We start from the raw sequence: 19,297 nt of genomic DNA, 5'->3' as shown, positions 1-19,297 counted from the left end.
ATCTATTTCTGCTTTACTGACTATGCCAAAGCCTTTGACTGTGTGGATCACAATAAACTGGAAAATTCTTCAAGAGATGGGGATATCAGACCCCCTGACCTGCCTCTTGAGAAACCTGTATGCAGGTCAGAAACAGTGAGAACTGGACATGGAACGACCGACTGGTTCCAAATAGGAAAAGGAGCACATCAAAGCTGTATGTTGTCACCCTGCTTATTTAACTTCTATGCAGAGTACATCATGTGAAACGCTGGGCTGGATGAAGCACAAGCTGGAATCAAGATTGCTGGGAGAAATATCAATAACCTCAGATATGCAGATGACACCACCCTTATGGCAGAAATTGAAGAAGAACTAAAGAGCCTCTTGATGAAAGTGAAAGAGGAGAGTGAAAAAGTTGGCTTAAAACTCAACATTCAGAAAACTAAGATCATGGCATCTGGTCCCATCACTTCATGGCAAATAGCTGGAGAAACAGTGGAAATGGTGTCAGAGCTTATTTTCTGGGGCTCCAAAATCACTGCAGATGGTGACTGAAGCCATGAAATAAAAATACTCTTACTCCTTGGGAGAAAAGTTATGACCAACCTAGCATATTGAAAAGCAGAGACATTACTTTGCCAACAAATGTCCGTCTAGTCAAGGCTATGGTTTTTCCAGTGGTCATGTAGGGATGTGAGAGTTGGACTGTGAAGAAAGCTGAGCGCCGAAAGAATTGATGCTTTTGAACTGGGGTGTTGGAGAAGGCTCTTGAGAGTCCCTTGGACTGCAAGGAGATCCAACCAGTCCATCCTAAAGGAGACCAGTCTGTTTATTGGTAGGACTGACGAAGCTGAAACTGCAGTACTTTGGTCACCTGATGGAAGAGCTGACTCATTGGAAAAGACCCCGATGCTGGGAGGGATTGGGGGCAGGAGAAGGGGACGACAGAGGATGAGATGGTCGGATGGCATCACTGACTCAATGGACATGAGTTTGAGCAAAGTCCGGGAGCTGGCGATGGACAGGGAGGCCTGGCGTGGTGCGGTTCATAAGGTCGCAGAGAGTCCGACATGACTGAGCGACTGAACTGCATCGCGTCAAGCCGCGCCCCGGCCCCGCCCCCTGCCTCTACTTCTACCTATGGCGTCAGGCTCCATCCCCGGCCCCGCCCCCGGCCCCAGCCCGGCCCCGCCCCTGAGTCCCGGCCCCGCCCACGGCCCTCCCTTCTACCTATGGGGTCAGGCCTCGCCTTGTCCTCGGGCGGCCATGGCGGGGTTGGCCGGCAGGCTCGCTAGGTGCTGGTACTCCGGGTTTCTCCGCAGGTACGTGCTGAGCCGGGCCCAGGGCCGCACTTGGACGCCGCGTCCTTGCGGGAGCTTGCTGCCTGTCTCCTCCTCCTGCCGCCGCGGGCCACGCGGGCTGGCCGGGGAGCGTGACGTCAGGCGGCCGCCTCGCGCTCGCGGTCCTCGGGGCCCGAAGGCGATCTGGCCCGCCAAGCCCGGTCCCGCCCCGCCGGCCGCTGCCGGGCTCGGAGGCGCCGCGCCGGGCGGGTGGGGAGGCTTGTGCGCGGCCTGCCGGGTCGGGCCTTCCAGAGGAGGACATCCTCCGGGTGACTTCTGGCGGGGCGCGCGGCGGCCCACGTGAGGCCGGACCCGGGGCTCACAGGCGACGGGGGAGACCGCACGGCGCGCCAGCCGCCTCGGTGGAGAGGCACGTTCCAGGTTTATGTATTAAACGGTCGTGCTTTGTAATTGTTTTTAAAACTCGATTTTAAAATAAATACTTTTGTATCGTATTTTGGGGTGGGGGTGCACACTTCGGCCTTTATTGACATTTAAAATTTTCTGTTCGTTTTCTACTTGAAACTTGCCAGCTGCCAGATTCGTGTAGGATTCAGAGTTTTTCCTTTTTAGGGGGGAAAAATGATTCAGTTATTTAATATAAAACGTGTCCTTTAGTCGCTAAGTCTTTTGTGACCCAATGGATTATAGCCCTCCAGGCTCCTCTGTCCTTGGATTCTCCAGACAAGAATAGTGGAGTGGTTTGCCATTTCCTCCTCCAGGGGATCTTCCCGACCCAGGGATCAAACCTGGGTCTCCCGCATTGCAGGCAGATTCTTTACCACTGAGGCACCAGGGAAGCCTAATGTAAAACCAGAAGGCTAATTTTACTGAATGGCATTAATTCAAAGTTTGGGCTCACTCTTTGAAAATTACATTACTGCAGAGGAGGTGCAATAATTTGTTATGTTTGGGGTTATTTCGTAACTTAATCGTCTTAGATGCGAGTCTTTGCTGTGAACATCCATTGTTTGTGACCTCACTGCTGTGCTGTGATGTTTTCCCCTTCCCTCTGCTTACAGTGTGTGCTTAAAAAGGACTTACCTGGCCACGCTTGCTGTCCCCACTCTGCTGCTGGCTCTTTAGACTTCTGGAGGTGAGGACTGAGTGTGTCTGCTCAGGGTGCTTCACAGCCTAGCGTCCAGGCCAAGTAGATTCCCCCAGGTAGGTCCTCCACCTCTCTTAGGAAAGAAGAGCTATCTGTAACACGAACCAGTTTTCCTTCTGAAAAGCTACCTTCCTTCCCCCCTCCTGTTACCTGTGTGTGTGCTGGGATGCACATGTTTGCTGAGCAGAGTTAGGCATTGACCTGATTAAAGTTCAGTGACTACATCATAGAACAAAAGGCTCTTGTGCCCTTGGAGCAGAAGACCAAGTTCCAGCAGCAGGAGCTGGCAGCAAAGTAAGGATGTATTGCAGAACCCCAAGGGAGTGGGAGAAGCAGCCACAGAAACCCCCTCAGGGTTTTTTTGAGGGGGGGGAGGGGGAAGAGCCAAGAAGCTGAAGTTAATTATCCTCTGGTGACAGTAATCATTGGATGTCTCTGGTTTATGACTCTCTGGCCAGGTGGTCCGTGGCTTGGAGGTCTGTGGGCTTATCTGCTCTGGAGAAATAGCCTGAGTTTGCATGTCTTGGGGGCTGTTTAGAACGGCAGTTTTAGTGCAAGAACGATAGTATCGGCAGCAGTGGTTTTAGTCGTCTGGCTGGTTTCATAGCGCTGTTTGCCCAGCATTGAGGTCAGAGGGGACGAGAAAGGGGACAGGGTTTTGGGCAGGACGGCTCACGAAGTCGGTCAGGAAACTTGGTGCTAGAGGGACGCAGGTTCAGCTGCAGACGCGGTTTCCGGATCTCCGGACGCTGCGCTCTTCCTGTGTGCTTTACCCCCGAGGCCTCGGTATCCTCATTTTGTCCGTGGGGTGCATGTCTGACTCTGCGACCCCATTGACTGTGGCCCTCTAGGCTCCTCTGTCCATGGGATTCTCTGGGCAGGGATACTGGAGTGGGTTGCCATTATGCTCAGAGCTTGAGATTGTCTTGTCGAGTGTTCTATTTGACACGGGTTCCTGGCGGGAAGTATAATCATTTCACAAGCCAGAAGTATACAGGATAGTGTCTCTTAATAAGCCAGGAAAGAGTTTTGACTTTGCCATCCAAGAGCTGGGCTTCCCCTGTGGCTCATTCATCTGGTAAAATAATCCACCTACAATGCAGAAGACCTGGGTTCAGTCCGTGGGTTGGGAAGACCCCCTGGAGAAGGGAAAGGCTACCCACTTAAGTATTGTGGCCTGAAGAGTCGCAGAGAGTCAGACATGACTGAGCAACTTTCACTTTTCCAAGAGATAATGTCCAGCTGCCAGTCTTAAAATAAAAGTGTCTCGATGCTGGAGCAATTTGCTGGGGTGGCCAGACAGGTGGATTCCATGGTGCCCCCGTTTAGCTTTTACCACTACTGATAAGAGTCCCCTTCACCATGGCAGGAACTAGTGCCCCCAAGGTCTTGGAGAGTTATCTAGATCAGCAGAGGGGAGCTCTTCCCAGGCTGAAACTCAGATCATCCCCACAAACTCTGGGCACTTACAGTCCGAATGTCCCTTCCCCGTAGTTGCTTCACCGGTTTTGTTTGCTTGTTTTTATTTTTATTTTTTTTTTGTTTGTTTGTTTTGTTTTTTGTTTTGTTTTTTGTTTGCTTGTTTTTAGCTGTACCAGGTCTTGCACCGTGTGGGATCTAGTTCCCTGACTAGGGATCAGACCCAGGGTCCCTCCATTGGGAACACAGCATCTTAGCCATGGGACCACCAGGGAGGTCCCTCATAAAACAGCTTTGCTTCTAAAAGGAACATTTTTGTGCTCTTTGCCGTCATCAAGTGGGTTAAAACAACTTCAGTTGTGCAAGAGGCTTGGCAGCCCTCAGACCCTGCCCAGCACTCCTGCCCCACTGCTTCCTCCCAGGCCTCTCACTTACTTCCTGCCTCTGACAAGGTTACTGGGCTCCCTGGCTTCTGGCTGCTTTTATCTCTGAGGGCCTTCCTTACCGAAGTTAGCTCCTCTCTGGATTTCTTATCTAGGGACCAGTTTGGAAACCACTAACCATTCGCAGCCAGGTGGCTGGGGCAAGTGCAAGGAACATATCCCTGGAGAAATGTAGCGTTTTGGTGTGGAGGAGTTGGAAACAGTTAGGAACCCTCTGGCCGGTTTGCAGCCCTCTGCAGGTCCCAGCCCTTGGGCTGCACGTGGGCGGCCCCGCCATGCAAACTAGCCAGAAGGACTTTAACAACGCCGTGAGCCAGTTGAAGCTCCTGAAGGAGGATCCGGGCAATGAGGTGAAGCTGAAACTCTACGCACTCTACAAGCAGGTAAGCGCCGCAGGTGTTTGAGAGAGAAGCATCTTGAGCACAGGGGTCCTCAGATAGACACGCTGTCTGTTGCTCTGAGAAGGCAGCCTGAGTGTGTAGGTGCGTTGCTGCCTTTCCTCTAAAGAGTGTATGCGTGAGAGTTTATTAGATAAGATTTCAGAGCACTGTCAAGGCAAATAGTCACTCCTTAGGATCACTGCGGAGTAAAAGAGACTTCAAAGATACAACCAAAACAATAAGCAACAGCCAGCCATCAGAGTGGCCTTGAGATAGCTGGGGAAATTTGAATAGGGATTGAGTATTAGATGACACCTAGAAGGTGATGGCACCCCACTCCAGTACTCTTGCCTGGAAAATCCCATGGACAAGGAAGCCTGGTAGGCTGTAGTCCATGGGGTCGCTAGGAGTCGGACACGACTGAGTGACTTCACTTTCACTTTTCACTTTCATGCATTGGAGAAGGAACTGGCAACCCACTCCAGTGTTCTTGCCTGGAGAATCCCAGGGATGGGGGAGCCTGGTGGGCTGCCGTCTGTGGGATTGCAGAGTCGGACACGACTGAAGCGACTTTGCAGCAGCAGCAGCAGGAACTATTCTTAATAGCATCATGATTATATAAGAAAAATTGATTTTTTTTTTTTAAGAGTGCATACTAAGTACATAGAGTGAAAAATGGTGTTGTGTTTGCCATTCTCTAAAAAAATTAAGCAGAATGGAAAAGAAAAGGATGGTTGAAGCAAATATAGCAAAAATGAGAGTTAATTGAATTTGGGGGCTGAATATTGGGAGTTCATTATAATATTCTACTCTTACATATATTTGAAAATCTTTATAAAAACATTTCAAAACTTGAGTTTTCAGTTACAGTGTCTGAAAACTATCCAGAAAGTCAGACCCTCTGGGCTCCTGTGTCCTCTCTTTTTCTCTTTCTGTGATCCCTGTGAGCCCCTCTTGCTTTGATACTAGTGTGTATATTAAAGAATTTAACCTTGCCGCACAGGGGTCTGACCCTCGCCCTTGGCTTCTGGGAGGTAATTTCTAAGCCCTTGAAATGCCAAGCATGATAGACCGAGTCTTTGTTTGCCTGGAGAGTCTAAGGATGGGATTTAGAGGGGACTGGCCCCCCCAGGTAGTGACCGTGGGGTTTGGAGCAGAGGCTGCAGTTACAGAGAGTCATTCAGAAGTGGCAGAGCCCCAGGGAAAACTCTGACCACCGAGGAGGCCTGGATGAGCTTCCCTGGTGAGCGGGACTCTGTGTGTGTGTCACACGCCAGTTCGTACACAATCCTGACTCTGCAGTGGCCGGTGGGGGCGGGTCACACTCACCTCTCCTCGACTCCACCACTGTGCTCCTCCCTTGCTGATCTGCGTCCGCACTTCTTTTCCCCACCCCGCCTGCAATAACTGGTAACTGAGAGGAGGAGAGTTTGTCCTGTGAGCCATCCTCCGGGTCATTGCCCCGAGTCAGCGCTTCCAGGAGCCCCTGGTCTCACACCCATGTGTCAGAAGTGGAGGGCAATCTTACGGCCCGTGTTGCCTCTAGCATCCCTGATGGCCAACTCTTGAGAAATAAGTCTTTTTCTTCGGAGCGTCTTAGCCTCCTTTACTGTCTTTGTCTTTCAAAGCCTCTCTCTTTTCTCTTTTAGCTAGTTATATTATGAAAATTAAGAGCATGGTTATTAAATGGAGTTTTAAGTTGCCATTTCTGAGAAGAAGAGTGCATATATATTTTTTAATCTCAAAACACTCACTGCACTTAGCCCCTCCAGCTGCATGTCCTTCAATTAAGTGTCTTAAGGGCCGGTGGCTCTGGTGCCCACCCCCACACCCGCCCCCCTCCGGGGGCAACTCTGTTGCTCACTTACCAGACATCCACCACCACAGATTTGGGAGGAATTGGTGGGGAGTGGTGCCTTTGAAGGAGCTTTCAGGATATACCGTGTTTTCTAAATGTTTGTTGGCTGGTCTCCTTTAAAGACTGTTTGCTTGAACCATCAGTACAAACCTAACGAACAATTAGTTTTTTGAAAGCATTTCCCCAAACCCTGATCTTGCGTTATGTTCATACACAGGCAGTTATAACTTTAGGGACTGATAACCCGTAATAGCATATTTTGGCTCTCCAGTCTTTTTTCTCCTGTTTGTACATTTTTAGCGGCAGCATCAAAGAGAGGGCAAGGGAGAGGAAAGTTCAGATCAGTCTCTGCCTTGTGAAGCTACCTGGGAGGGGAAGGCACCATCATGCCAGTGTGCATTTTATGGATCTTAGCTGTTTTAGGTCCAGTTTGCATGTGCCTTTGACCAGTAATTGCCCCTCTCCTTTCATAGGCCACTGAAGGACCTTGTAACGTGCCCAAACCAGGTATGCTGGACTTTATCAATAAGACCAAATGGGATGCATGGAACGCTCTTGGCAGTCTGTCCAAGGTACATGGACTCCCATCCTGCTTTTATTTCACTTACTGTGCCCCTAAGGGAGGTGGGTGTTTCTGCCTATTAAGACATAAAGATGAGCCTTCTAGGGATAGAGGCCCCTATATCCAACCAGGCCCTTCATTGCCCGGTGTACTTATTAGGACAGGAAGTGTCTCAAAATGCTTGTTCATTAACTGGGCTGAAATCACCATCTCTCTTTAGGAAGCTGCCCGACAGAACTACGTGGACTTGGTGTCCAAGCTGAGTGCTTCCTCTGAGTCTCCCAGCCCAGAGGCCCCTGCAGCAGACAGGAAGCAACTGGAAAGCGACAGCCTGGTGGTGACCTCCGAAGACGGCATCACCACCATCAGGCTGAACCGTCCAACCAAAAAAAATGCTCTCACCACTCAGGTAACACCATCTGCCCGGGAGTCTGTCCTGCTTGTCTTGTCTCCTCTGTTTCACTCAAAAACGGTAGAGTATCAGCGTCCTTTCTGGTTCTGTAAATGCAGCCCAGGCAAGCGTTTGGCACTCTGCAAAGAGCGGGCTTGCAGACCGACGTGGAGGGGACCCACTGGGCGGGGATGATCATTTTCAGTTTTCTCCTTTCTCGTCTTCCCTCTTTAACGCAGATGTATCATGACATCATAGCTGCACTTCAGGCTGCAAGCAAGGATGAGTCAGCCATAACTGTTTTAACGGGTAAGACATTTCCTTGGATTTCTTAATTAGATTTCTGTTTGGGGGCAGGGGAGGATTTTCTCCTAGAAAGGGAATTGAATAAATAAGCTCTATCATCTTTCTAGTGCTAAGATACCCTAATTCTTAAATACATAAACAATATGGTAAGACATAGGACTGATATCTTTATCATGTAAAAAGCAGGTACAATTTGGTAAGAAAAGCGCTAAACCTGTTAGATAAATTGGTAAGTAAAGTGAATAGACAGTTTGTAGGAGAAAGTCTTGGCATCAAAGAAACAAGGAAAATGCAACCAGAGTAATAAGCAAGAACACAAATAAAAACGATGAGATACCATTTTATATTAATGCTCGTCTGAATTAGCAAAATTTTATACTATACTGAATTTTGACAAGGTCACGGTAGAATAAATGCCCCTAGCTGACAGCAGCATAAATGACTTTAAAAAGTGTTAGGTACCTTTTAAAAAGATAGCATTTGACAGTATGTAAAATGTTCACATACTTTGACACAGGAATCTCCCAAAACATTCTAAATACTCTAAATGACCATAATAAACCACATGACAGATCGTCCTGAAGACTGTGTATTGCAAAAGCATTAAAAAGTGTAACTGTAGAGACTAACCACATAGAAAAACGTTTAAGAAATAAAACATTAGCAATTATATCAGCACTGTGATAATGGTTGGCAAATACGGATGCTGGTGGGCCTGGGCTGATGAGAACTTGATGATTGAACTTGGTGGGGGCTTTGCATGTATGTAGCGGTGAAGGCTAAGGTTCTGGACTCAGATCAACTTGAGTTTAAATCCCAGCTTCACTTCTTACTACTTGTGGGTGAATTCTGCTTCCTGGTGAATTCTGCTTCCTAAATGGAGAAGACGGTGTCTTCCTAACCCCGCAGAGTGGTCAAGATGGTGACATGAGGCAGTGCAGGGCAGGGCTCATACAGGCACTTGGGAAGTGGGAGCTACTCCTGTGTGTATTGGCGTGGCAGAAGCAGGAGTCATTTTATTTTATTTATCTTCTTTTTTGGCTGCATCACGCAACTTGTGGGATCTTAGTTCCCCAATCAGGGATTGAACTCCAGTCCTTGGCAGTGAAAGTACAGAGTCCTGACCACTGGACCACCAGGGAATTCCCAGGAGTGATTTTAATTTTCATTGAAATTTGTAAAATATATAATATTATATCAGAGTACTTTTAGTGAAAGAGAGAGAGAGAGTGAGAGAGAGGTGAGGAGAAAGATACCTAACAGCTAATGAGAAAGGGTGAAGCAGGGAAGCTGCGAAGATGCTCTGGCAGCCCACCGTGTCTGCCTAGAAAAGCCCAGAGGCAGCACTGGCTGGGTACAGGAGAAGAGCAGGTTCTGATCTTTCAGTTAACATTTTTTAAACTAAACGTACAATGCAGGCACATCGTTTCTTAAAAATCCAAAGACTATGAAATGGCATATAACTAAACTAAAAACCCCAGTCCTGCATCCTAAAGATACCTCAGCTCTTCTTGAGCCTTCTAGAAACTGCCTGTGTGTGTCTGTGGTTCTCCCTACCCCTCATTTTATAAACAGAAGAGGAAGCACAGAACACACACATACGACACCCACCTTTCTGTCCTAACTGCATGTCCTGAAAATCTGTTCTCGGTCAGCACCTGCACATCTAACTTTTCCTCTGCAGGACTGCAAAGTATGAAAGTTTCAGGACTCCATAATTTATTTCATCATTCCTCTGTCAGTGAACAGGTGGATTGTACTTAGTCTTTTGCTATTAAAATCATGCTGCAAGGAATATCCTCAGACATACATCTTTCAGCAAAGATATCCATGTTGTAGAAGTGAAACTGCTGAGTTTGATAATAGCTGGTCATAACAGCCAATAAGTGTATCATACTTTATGTTTGCTGAGCACTGGGCTAAGCATTTTAATTTGTTTGGTAGCTTTCTTAATTTGTAACTCTTCTAAGCTTTCTTGCAATAACCCTATGAGATTAGGCCCCATTATTACTAGTATTTTACAAGTAAGAAAACTGAAAGATAAATTGCTGAGAAATAGCGCTTATTCTCTGGGCTTCCCAGGTGGCGCTAGTGGTAAAGAACCTGCCTGCCAGTGCAGGAGACATAAGAGATACCGGTTCGACCTCTGGATTAGGAAGATCCCCTCCAGGAGGGCATGGCAACTCACTCCGGTATTCCTGCCTGGAGACTCTCCATAGACAGAGGAGCCTAGTGGGCTATAGTCCAAAGGGTCACAAAGAGTCAGACGTGACTTAGCTCACGTGCTTGTTCCATAGTTATTTTCTATATACCCTTCACTTTGGTTTCTTATTCTTTTCATCTAAGCATTGTATAGATCCTTCAGTTTTCAGAAATGATTTTTGTTTGTTTTGCAGTTCTGTTATCAATTCCTAGCTTATAATCAGAGATGATCAGGTTTTCTGATTTTTTTTTAGAATCTGTTAAAATTTCATGTATACTAGATGTATATTGAAATGTCTACCTTGAAGATTAAGAAGCAAAAAAATGGCCAATTTTTTTTTTTTATATCATCCAGAAACACTTAAAAAGTAACTTCAGGGACATCCTTGGTGGTCACTCCCTCCCTGGTCCCAATGCCAGGCACACAGATTCGATCCGTGGTCAGGGAAACTAAGATCCCATATGCCACACAACCTGGTCAAGTAATAACAATAAATGTTTAAATTTTAAAATTTTAAGAATTAAAAGTAAATTCACTCTTGATTGTTAAGGTGTAGAGTTATAATTATGTCGATTAAACTTGCCTTTCTAATTCATGCCATGTAGATTCCCTAAATTCTGCTTTCCCTTCTAACTTACCTGTCTTGGACGGAGAAGAGCAGGCTGAAGGCATCCATTTGTGATGGTGCCTCTCTGGGTGACCGGGTGACCCGCCCCAGAGCCTCACACTCGCTGTCAGCTCCGGAGAACACCCCGCCCTGTCCCCCGCCCACCCCCCCACCGCCCCCGCAACGTCCGGCCTTCCGGCCTCAGGGCCGTCGTCCCCGCCTCGCCAAAGCCCGTCCCCGAGCCCCCGATGGGATCAGAGCCCCCCCCGCGGCGCTCGCGTCCCTTCGTGGCCCAGCCGCGTTGCCTGCGTGTGTCCGCGTGTCGCTAACGCCGGGCGGGCCGTCCGCGAGGGCGGGCACGCGGCGGGTGCACGGTGCTCTCGCAGAGCGCGGCGCCCGGCACCGGCGGGCGCCTGAGTGCGCGCCGGGCTTGTGTTCGCAGGCAGCGGGGATTACTACTGCAGCGGGAACGACCTGACCAACTTCACGCACCTGCCGCCCGGCGGGCTGGAGGAGATGGCCAGCAGCGGCGCGGTCCTCCTGAGGTGAGGGGCCGCCTGCCCCGGGCGCTCGCGCCGTTCATCAGGGTCCGAGCTTGCGGAAAAGAGAGACCCTGGTTCCCTGTGGTCGGCTGTGACTTCCGACAGGCGTGCTTGTCCGGCCGCCGTCAGGAAGGGCGTCTGGCTCCTCGCGGTGACGCCCTTTCTCCTGGGCGCCCCGCACGGGAGCCGACCAGGGCCCGGCAGCCAGCTCCCGGCGCGCGCTCGGTTCTCCGCGTCGAGGCAGCGGCGGTCACGACTTGGCGACAGCACCGCCGCCGCCGCCGCACCGAGGCGGAGGAGCCGAGCGCCGTCTCCCGGGTTGGGGCTGCCTCGCTGCCGGGACCGCTGCGCGCAGGGGACTGGAGACGGGCCCTGCTGCCCAGCACCCTGCTGCCCAGCACCCTGCTGCCCAGCACGCCGGGACCCCGCGGCCCGTGCCGACTCCGAGTTGGCCGCTGGCTCACGGCCCTGACCGAAGGCCCAGGACTCAGGATCTGGAGGCCGGCCCCGGGGCCCCTGCAGGCACCCCTCCAGTGCCCTGCAGACGGGGCCCGGGTGCATCGCAGGCTGCAGGCTGGGGGAGTGCCCGGAGGTGGAAACGTCCCCCGCCCGCCCAGAGAAGCGCGTTCCGGACCCCGGCCCTGCTTGTACCTCGGCGAAGCTGCTTGCGAACAGCTCAACACGCTTGTCTACTTCCGTGTCTGCAGGGATTTCGTCAACTGTTTCATAGACTTCCCGAAGCCTCTGGTGGCCGTGGTCAATGGTCCGGCCGTGGGGATCTCCGTCACCGTCCTCGGGCTGTTTGACGTCGTGTACGCGACCGACCGGGTAAGTCCGCCGGCAGAAGCGAGTGATGTCAGGCTGGTGAAGACACGCTCCTCCAAAGGCTGCTTTGGCGTTGCCGATAGTAAACAGAGGGCATGCAGTCGGGGTTAGAAGGGATGAAAGTTACATTTTCCCCAAAGAATTAGTCTTCCTTGACATGCTTTATTCTTCCTTCACTATTAACCTGAATTTTCCTAAACACCAGTGTTGTCTCGAGCACTGTCCCAGCCCTTTTGGTTCTGTTTATTCTCACCCTTTGACGCAAGACTCATTCAATCTTGCTCTAAAATAGTCGGGAGACCTTCAGACTTGCAAGCACGGGTGAAAAAAAAAAAAAAGAGCAGCTTTGAAGGTTATGCAAGTGAGTTATTTGATCTTTTTTTTTTTTTCAGTGTAAATGAACCCTGGAATCTAGAAATCTAGACTAAGAAAGGACTTTCAGGCGGTATCTGCTTTCACTCCCCCTTAGCAGATAATAAAACCGAAGCCCAGAGAAGTTACTGCCTCATGCTCACCGTTGAATTACAGAGATTTGCACTTCAGTTACTACTGTAGTAGTAATGTATGTCATAGCAGAAAATAAAAATTTGGAAAATATGGAAAAGTACAAGGAAAACAATTGATTTAAAAATCACTTCTTGGGACTTCCCTAGTGGTCCAGTGGCGAAGACCCCACGCTGGCAATGCAGGGGGCCCAGGTCCACCCTTGGTCAGGGAACTGGACCCCACGTGCCAAGCAAGAGTTTGCATGCCACAGCTAAAGACCCCTCGTGCCACAGTGCAGAGCCTGCGTGCCACCACTAAACCTGCTGTGGCCAGGCAGATAAATGCTAAACATTTTTTTTAAATAAAATCACTCCTCTCCCCACTCAGAGATGAGCAGTGCTAACATTTGGGTTATTTAGCTTACCTGATTTAACCAGTCCCTGACACGGAAACCCTAGCATGTCTAGTTTTTCCCTTATAAACAAAGATGTGATAAACCTTTATCTTAGCACTTTGACCCTAGAACTTCTCCTGTAGAATTAATTAATAACCACCTCTTAGGGTTATCAGAGTCTTAGAGTGACTCTTGCTTTTGTGGCAATGAAATTTGCTGACGTACACGTATCCTTGCAGGGAACAGTTGGTTTTTGCCGCTGAAGAGATTCCTGGTTTTGTTGGAGGTACCTTCTCCAGTAACAGGGCCATTTATAAGGGTCCTTTACTCCCTGCTCCATCTTTGACTGGATTCCTTTCAATCTGATTGGGCATATTGTCAGATCTAATACTTATTAATAATTTCCTCGTAAAAATAGCAAGTGCAATTCTAGACACTTGGCTACCTAACCTTTGTAGGTAGAACTTTCTGCCCAAAGGCAGAAATTCACAGTCTTCAGTCCCATTCTGTGTGTTAAATGACCCATCAGTTGAGCTGCTTGGAGCAGGGTGAGAGCAGAAGCTCCTGACCTGAAGTTGGCGGTCTCTTTCTGTAGGACTTGAAAGCCAAACAGTGTCATATCTGCATCTTATTCTCCCACTAGATTCCAAATGATTGTCACGGGCACCATCTTTTTTTAAAGATTCCCAGGACTCCATCTTATGATACAACTTAAATTAAAATTGAAATCAGAGGGAAATGTGTGTGCATTATATATGCTGACAGCTTGGGCCCACAGTAAGATATTTGACAAAGAGTGACCACTGCTGAGAGTTCACCCAACTGAATTAACCAAGATTCAATTTCAAATCAGAGAAAGACACAGAAGAAAGAAGCTGTGGAGAGGAATTGATTTTATAGGATCTGTTCATTCCTGGATCTGTTCATTCCTGGCTTCTTGACTGTATACCATATTAAATGTGGGTTAACATTTAACCCATATAACCAATTATTCTTTATTATGGACGTAGGTCATGCCTGTCTATTAGTGTCTCCATCAGCAAACAGGACATTTCCTCTTTGAGCTCATGAAAAGGTGGACGTCATAACAATACTAGATAATTAAGTGGTCAGTCCACAGGAGACACTCTGCTGATGCCCATTACACGTGTTCAGTAAGTGCCCATAGTAACGGCCCCGTGAGGCAGGGGCCCTCATCCCCATTTCACAGATGAGAAAACCGTGGCACAGAGGTCAGGAAGCTCCAGGGTCACCAGGCAGCCTGACGCCGTCTAACCGTCTCTACCTCTATTGTCCTTATTTCTGACAGTTAGCTCAGTGTTGCTTCTAGTAATGTTTATAAGTGAGTTAAATGCAGCGGATCTTTAGCTTTCCAGGTACCTGTTTGTGGCGCTTTCCAGGGTTGCCTCCTTCTTTGTTTTCTGATTATGTTCCTTCCTTCTCAGCACATATTCTCCAAAAGGCTTTCTTTGGGGGGCAAAAGAGAAGGCAGGTGACTTTAATATCTCTTTTCTTTATAGTTTTATTATTTTGATTTGTATTGTCACACATCATATGTTTTTATCTTCTAACAGTATTCATTGAAAAAAACCTCAGCCATGTCTGATTATGGAAAATGAAGTCTAAATATGCTGTTTACAGAATTGTCAATTATAAGTTAATTTCCTAAGAACTTTTCATTCATCAAGAAACACAAAAATATTTCTGACATCTAGGAAAACACAGTTATTGTAGTTGAATAACTGACTAGCTCTGTAGCCTAAATAACCAATATTAAAGTAGTTTTGGGTATTTAAAGCCAATCAAAAACCTCTGGGGCAAAATCAAGACAATTGAGAAAACAGCAATAGAGGCTAACCTTGCTAGTATAGTTTTAAAAATGAATCAGTAAAGTGATGGATCAACAACGTAATATAGAAACGCAAGCTGGAGAGGAATAATACGGCTCACAGAAAAGAAAGTATAAATGGCTCTTAAAAATATGAGAAAGACACCATTAAGAAGAGGATTTGTAAACAGAACATGTAAAGAACTCTTACAGCTCAATAATAAAAAGATAACCAAGCCAACTTAAAAATAGTGGGCAAAGTATTGCAAGTTAACTTCACCCAAGAAGGCACTAAATAGCTGATAAACACATGAGAAGATGCTCAGTGTCATTAGTTATTGTTGTTTACTTGCTCGGTCATGTGTGACGCTTTTGTGACCCCGTGGACTGTAGCCCGCCAGGCTCCTGTGTCCATGGGATTTCCCAGGCAAGAATACTGGAGTGGGTTGCCCTTTCCATCTCTAGGAGATCTTCCCGACCCAGGGGTCGAACCCAGGTCTCCCGCATTGTAGGTGAATTCTTCACCGCTGAGCCACCAAGAGATTAAAACCACACCAAGACACCACGATACCCCTATGAGAACGGGCAAAATTGAAAAGACTGATGATGATGACAAGGTTTAGGGAGAACGTGGAGCATTTGGAACTTACACTGCTGGCGGCATTGTTAAAGGGTGCAGCCTCTCTGGAAACAGTCTGGCAACTTCTTAGAGAGTTAAACCACACGTTTGCCACACAGCCCAGCAATTGCACGCCTGGGTATTTACCCAAGAGAGTTGAAAATGGACATTCATCATAAGCTTACAATATCTAGAATCCGGGAAATGCCACAGCGGCTTCAAGTGGTGAATGGATGAATGGACCCTGACACACCCATCCAGTGCAATACCGCTCAGAAATAAGAAGGAACAAAATCTTGGTACAAGGGACAGCAACGTGGAGACTCAGGAGCTTTCTGCTAAGGACAGAGGCCTGAAAAAGGAGAAGAGGGTACAGGATGTATGATTCCGTTTATACACATTTGAGAAAGGGCAAAACTGTAGGAACAGAGCCCGGATCGGTGGTGGCTCAGGGATAAGAGGAACCGGCTGACTGCGGAAGGGCACGAGGAACCTGAGGCTGTGTGCTCAGTCTGGCTCTGCGACCTTGTGGACTGTGGCCCACCAGGCCCCTCTGTCCACGGGATTCTCCAGGCAAGAACACTGGAGTCGGCGCCATGCCCTTCTCCAGGGGGATCTTCCCCACCCAGGGATCGGGCCTTTGTCTCTTATGCCTCCTGCAGGCAAGTTCGTTACCACTACAGGCAATAGAAATATTCTATATCTTGACTATGGTAGTGGCTACATAACTATACATTTGTTTAAAACTCATCAAACTGTGTATGTTCAGAGAGTCAATTTGTGTGTATATGGGCACACTTTGAAGATATCGTGGGTCCACTTCAAGACACTGGGATAAAGCAAATATCACAATAAAGTGAGTCAAAGGAATTTTTTGATTTCCCAGTGCTTTGAGAAGTTATGTTTACATTATAGTATAGTCTGTTGAGTGTGCAAATAGCATTGTGTCTAAAAAACCATGAGCTATTTTTAAATGTTTTAAAAACGTTTTAATTTGAAAATAGCACTGTTGGGAAAATGGCATGGATAGACCTGCTTGATACAGAGGTGCCACAAATCTTCAATTTATTTTTTAAAAAAGAAAAAAGCAGTGTCTGTGAAGCACAGCAAAGCAAAAGGTCAGTGGAGTGAGGTCTGCCTGTGACATGATAAAGTGCTTCAATTAAGCATGTAAGGAGGACACAAACAGATGGCGATGTTTTTGAAATCACATGTGAAAAGATGATTTTCTTTTCTCTTTTTCTCTCCAAAAAGGCAACCTTTCACACCCCGTTCAGTCAGCTGGGCCAGAGTCCGGAAGGCTGTTCCTCTTACACTTTCCCCAAGATAATGGGCTCAAGTAAGGTAGGTTTCAGAAGCCTTAAAAATAAACGTTAATGTCTCTCCACTCCAAAAGCTGTCCCGTACTCCCTGTTCTTTCCCTCGATAATAGATAATAGGGACAACACAGAAGCATATGATCTGCCCCACGGATCCGAGAGTTTTAAAGAGAGGAGCCGGGCCGTGGGGAGGGTCTCGTGTGGAGGGAGTTGGCACTCGGTCTGCCGCTCCGCAGACAGCGGGTCACACTGAGCTGGATGCCCCTGCGCCCGGAGCTGCCCTGGCCTCTTTGGCCTTCTCTCCAGTCTGCTCAGGGCAGGGTGGGCACCCAGGGGCCTGTGGCTGCTCCGGCCTGTCCTTGTGGTGGTGGAAGCCTCAGTGCCCACCGTCTGTGTGCAGGACCCCAAGGGTAGCGTGACAGGGCGGGGCACCAGGGGTGGGAGAGGCTTGGCAGACATCCTCTGAGATCTGAGAGAGGAGTAGGGATGGACCTCTGCCTGTTGCTGTCAGATTTCCATGGAAAAAAATGTGGATTTTTTTTAAGTGGGTTTTTTTTTTTTTTTTTTTTGGCCATGCCGCACGGCTTGCAGGATCTCAGTTTCCCAAGCAGGAATTGAACCTGGGCCACGACAGAGAAAGCCCAGAATCCTAACCACTAGGCCACTGAGGAATCCCCCTTTTAAATCTCTTTCTTCCGACACATTCCCTGAAGTGTTACACAGATTTGAACTTGAAAAGTCGGGCAGACCCAACTCGAAGGCTTAGAGCATTTGGCTATGGAACAGTCTTTGAAGAACAGAGAAAGATACCCACTCGGTGACCCCAGTTTTGTTAGAACCTGAACGTTAGTCTTCATCACCTTCCTCCAGTTAATTAGAGCTCATCTGACTCCCTGGGCGGGTCTCCCAGAGCCAGACCACTGTGTGAATTTCCAGGGAAGGGAATTTTGACCGTTGCTGTTTCTAAAAGCCGGTTGTCATTCTCTGTGACCATGAGCTGTCATTTTTTTGTTGTTGTAATTGTTTGTTGTAAGAAATCATAGCTGCCGTCTGTCGTAGACCCAATTTCTGGCATTTCTGCTCCAGGCCCCAGCTCTTACCTCCCCAACATAGACACACCAGAAGCAGCACACTCCACACGCCTTCTCGAAAGCCTGACGGTCTCAGCACACAGCCTGCACAGCATTGCCTGTGGGGTCATCGATTTCTCCCTTCAGGAGAAATGCTGGCGATCTCAAAGACCAAAGGAAATGGCCACGTGTCTGCTGAGGGCAGCTCACTCTGAGTTACTGAGCCTTTCTTCACTGAAGTCACATCCTAACATTGCTTCTCATTCCAGGCCGCAGAGATGCTCCTTTTTGGGAAGAAGTTAACGGCCCAGGAAGCCTGTGCCCAAGGACTCGTTACCGAAGTTTTTCCTGACAGCACTTTTCAGAAAGAAGTTTGGGCCAGGCTGAAAGCATATTCAAAGCTCCCCCCAAATGTTAGTATTTGGGATATGTTTGTTTGTTTGTTTTACTTGCAAGAACCGTTTGCCTTAAATAGGCAATTAAAAAACAAGACAGCTTCGCTTGCTCTGAGCACTTGTAAATCTGATATTAAAAGTAACCATAATAACGTTAGAAATACTGACTTTTTACGAAACTTACCAAATGGCCGTTCCACTTCTGGGCTGTGGAGACAGAGGGGCGGTTCTTCCTGGGCATGACTTTGAGGAGGCTGATCAGCCGCCTCTGCTGGGACTTCTGGCCTCGAACCCAGGTGAGCAGGCAGATAGGTTAGCTTCTCCGGGACGCTTGTACTTCCACACGTGCCCGCCGGTGAGCGACTCTCTCATATCCTCGCTGCTCAGAATGCAGTCCTAGAGCCAGAAGTGTGCGGTCACAGGGCCCGCCCCACACCTGCCAAGGTGACGTGTGCACACACGAACGTTCGAGAAGCCCTGTCTTCCTTATAAGGTGTCACAGGATCAAAGGAACAACGGAGCCACACGATCATCGGAATTCTAGAATGATCCTAACTCCTCTTAGAATACTTCTTCAGCTAACTGTCGGTTTTGACTTTTCAGGCCTTGAGAATTTCCAAGCAGATCATCAGAAGCGGGGAGAGAGAGAAGTTGCACGTGGTCAACGCGGAAGAGTGCAACGTCCTGAGGGAGAGGTGGCTGTCAGCCGAGTGCACGAACGCCATCGCAAGCTTCCTGTCCAGAAAGACGAAGCTCTGACGGCCACGCAGCAGCGGCAGCGGCAGCCGGGCACCTCCAGGGAAGCGTTGGACCGCTGCTGCCACTTGTCAGCCCCTGAGCCCAATGAAGCTCGCTGTGCCTTCTTTCAGTGCTTAAATACCAGTTGCTATGATTGTATTGTGCTGGAGCCTTGATGGAAAACAAATGATGTCAAACGCGCTTGGGGAACTTCTGTGGGCCCTTGGTCGGGGGCAGTGTCAGCTCTCTGGACATGAACGGCTGCTGCCAGGCACACTGGAACAGGCTGCCTGGCGCCCTGCTCTGAAATGCGCTCACTGCGTTGCACGCCGAGACCACGTGTTTGAAAACCACCACAGCGCTCTGCCGTCCACACAGGGTCACCGACTCGATCGGCCCAAACACCGACAACCTCTGAGTGACCGAGGCAAGGTCTTCGGTGGGTCGCATGTTCTTTTTCAGCCACCTGACAGGAATGAACA

The 19,297-nt window shown here is 48.6% G+C and overlaps 1 protein-coding gene and 1 long non-coding RNA gene across 4 annotated transcripts; both read left to right on the top strand.

Moving 5' to 3' along the window:
- The first annotated feature begins 1,192 nt into the window (after positions 1 to 1,192).
- ECI2 (enoyl-CoA delta isomerase 2) lies at positions 1,193 to 18,959 on the top strand. Of its 3 annotated transcripts, none has more exons than XM_040249380.1 (11): positions 1,193 to 1,304; positions 2,345 to 2,486; positions 4,522 to 4,675; positions 7,004 to 7,102; positions 7,313 to 7,501; positions 7,723 to 7,792; positions 11,042 to 11,144; positions 11,849 to 11,969; positions 16,548 to 16,637; positions 17,952 to 18,095; positions 18,681 to 18,959. In XM_040249380.1, exons 3-11 carry the CDS (start codon positions 4,568 to 4,570, stop codon positions 18,834 to 18,836), a joined length of 1,080 nt encoding a protein of 359 aa, XP_040105314.1. In that variant the 5' UTR covers positions 1,193 to 1,304; positions 2,345 to 2,486; positions 4,522 to 4,567; the 3' UTR covers positions 18,837 to 18,959. The 3 variants fall into 3 exon arrangements, with proteins under 3 accessions (XP_040105314.1, XP_040105313.1, XP_040105315.1); XM_040249381.1 differs by having other exon boundaries at positions 1,231 to 1,304; positions 2,345 to 2,418; XM_040249379.1 differs by lacking the exon at positions 2,345 to 2,486 and having other exon boundaries at positions 1,224 to 1,304.
- LOC120869972 lies at positions 5,176 to 5,385 on the top strand. The gene is made up of 2 exons (XR_005722686.1): positions 5,176 to 5,205; positions 5,263 to 5,385. It is a non-coding gene; the product is annotated as an uncharacterized LOC120869972 (long non-coding RNA).
- Positions 18,960 to 19,297: the final 338 nt, after the last annotated feature.

The sequence above is a fragment of the Oryx dammah genome, unplaced genomic scaffold (assembly GCF_014754425.2).
Source record: "Oryx dammah isolate SB20612 unplaced genomic scaffold, SCBI_Odam_1.1 HiC_scaffold_11, whole genome shotgun sequence".
NCBI classification, from domain to species: Eukaryota; Metazoa; Chordata; class Mammalia; order Artiodactyla; family Bovidae; genus Oryx; species Oryx dammah.
This window is presented reverse-complemented; position numbering and strand designations above follow the sequence as displayed.

Coding starts and splice junctions, on each gene's coding strand:
- ECI2 (XM_040249379.1), top strand. CDS start 1,249: ATGGCGGGGTTGGCCGGCAGGCTCGCTAGGTGCTGGTACTCCGGGTTT. Junction 4,676..7,003: donor TCTACGCACTCTACAAGCAG/GTAAGCGCCGCA, acceptor CTCCTTTCATAG/GCCACTGAAGGACCTTGTAA. Junction 7,103..7,312: donor CTCTTGGCAGTCTGTCCAAG/GTACATGGACTC, acceptor ATCTCTCTTTAG/GAAGCTGCCCGACAGAACTA.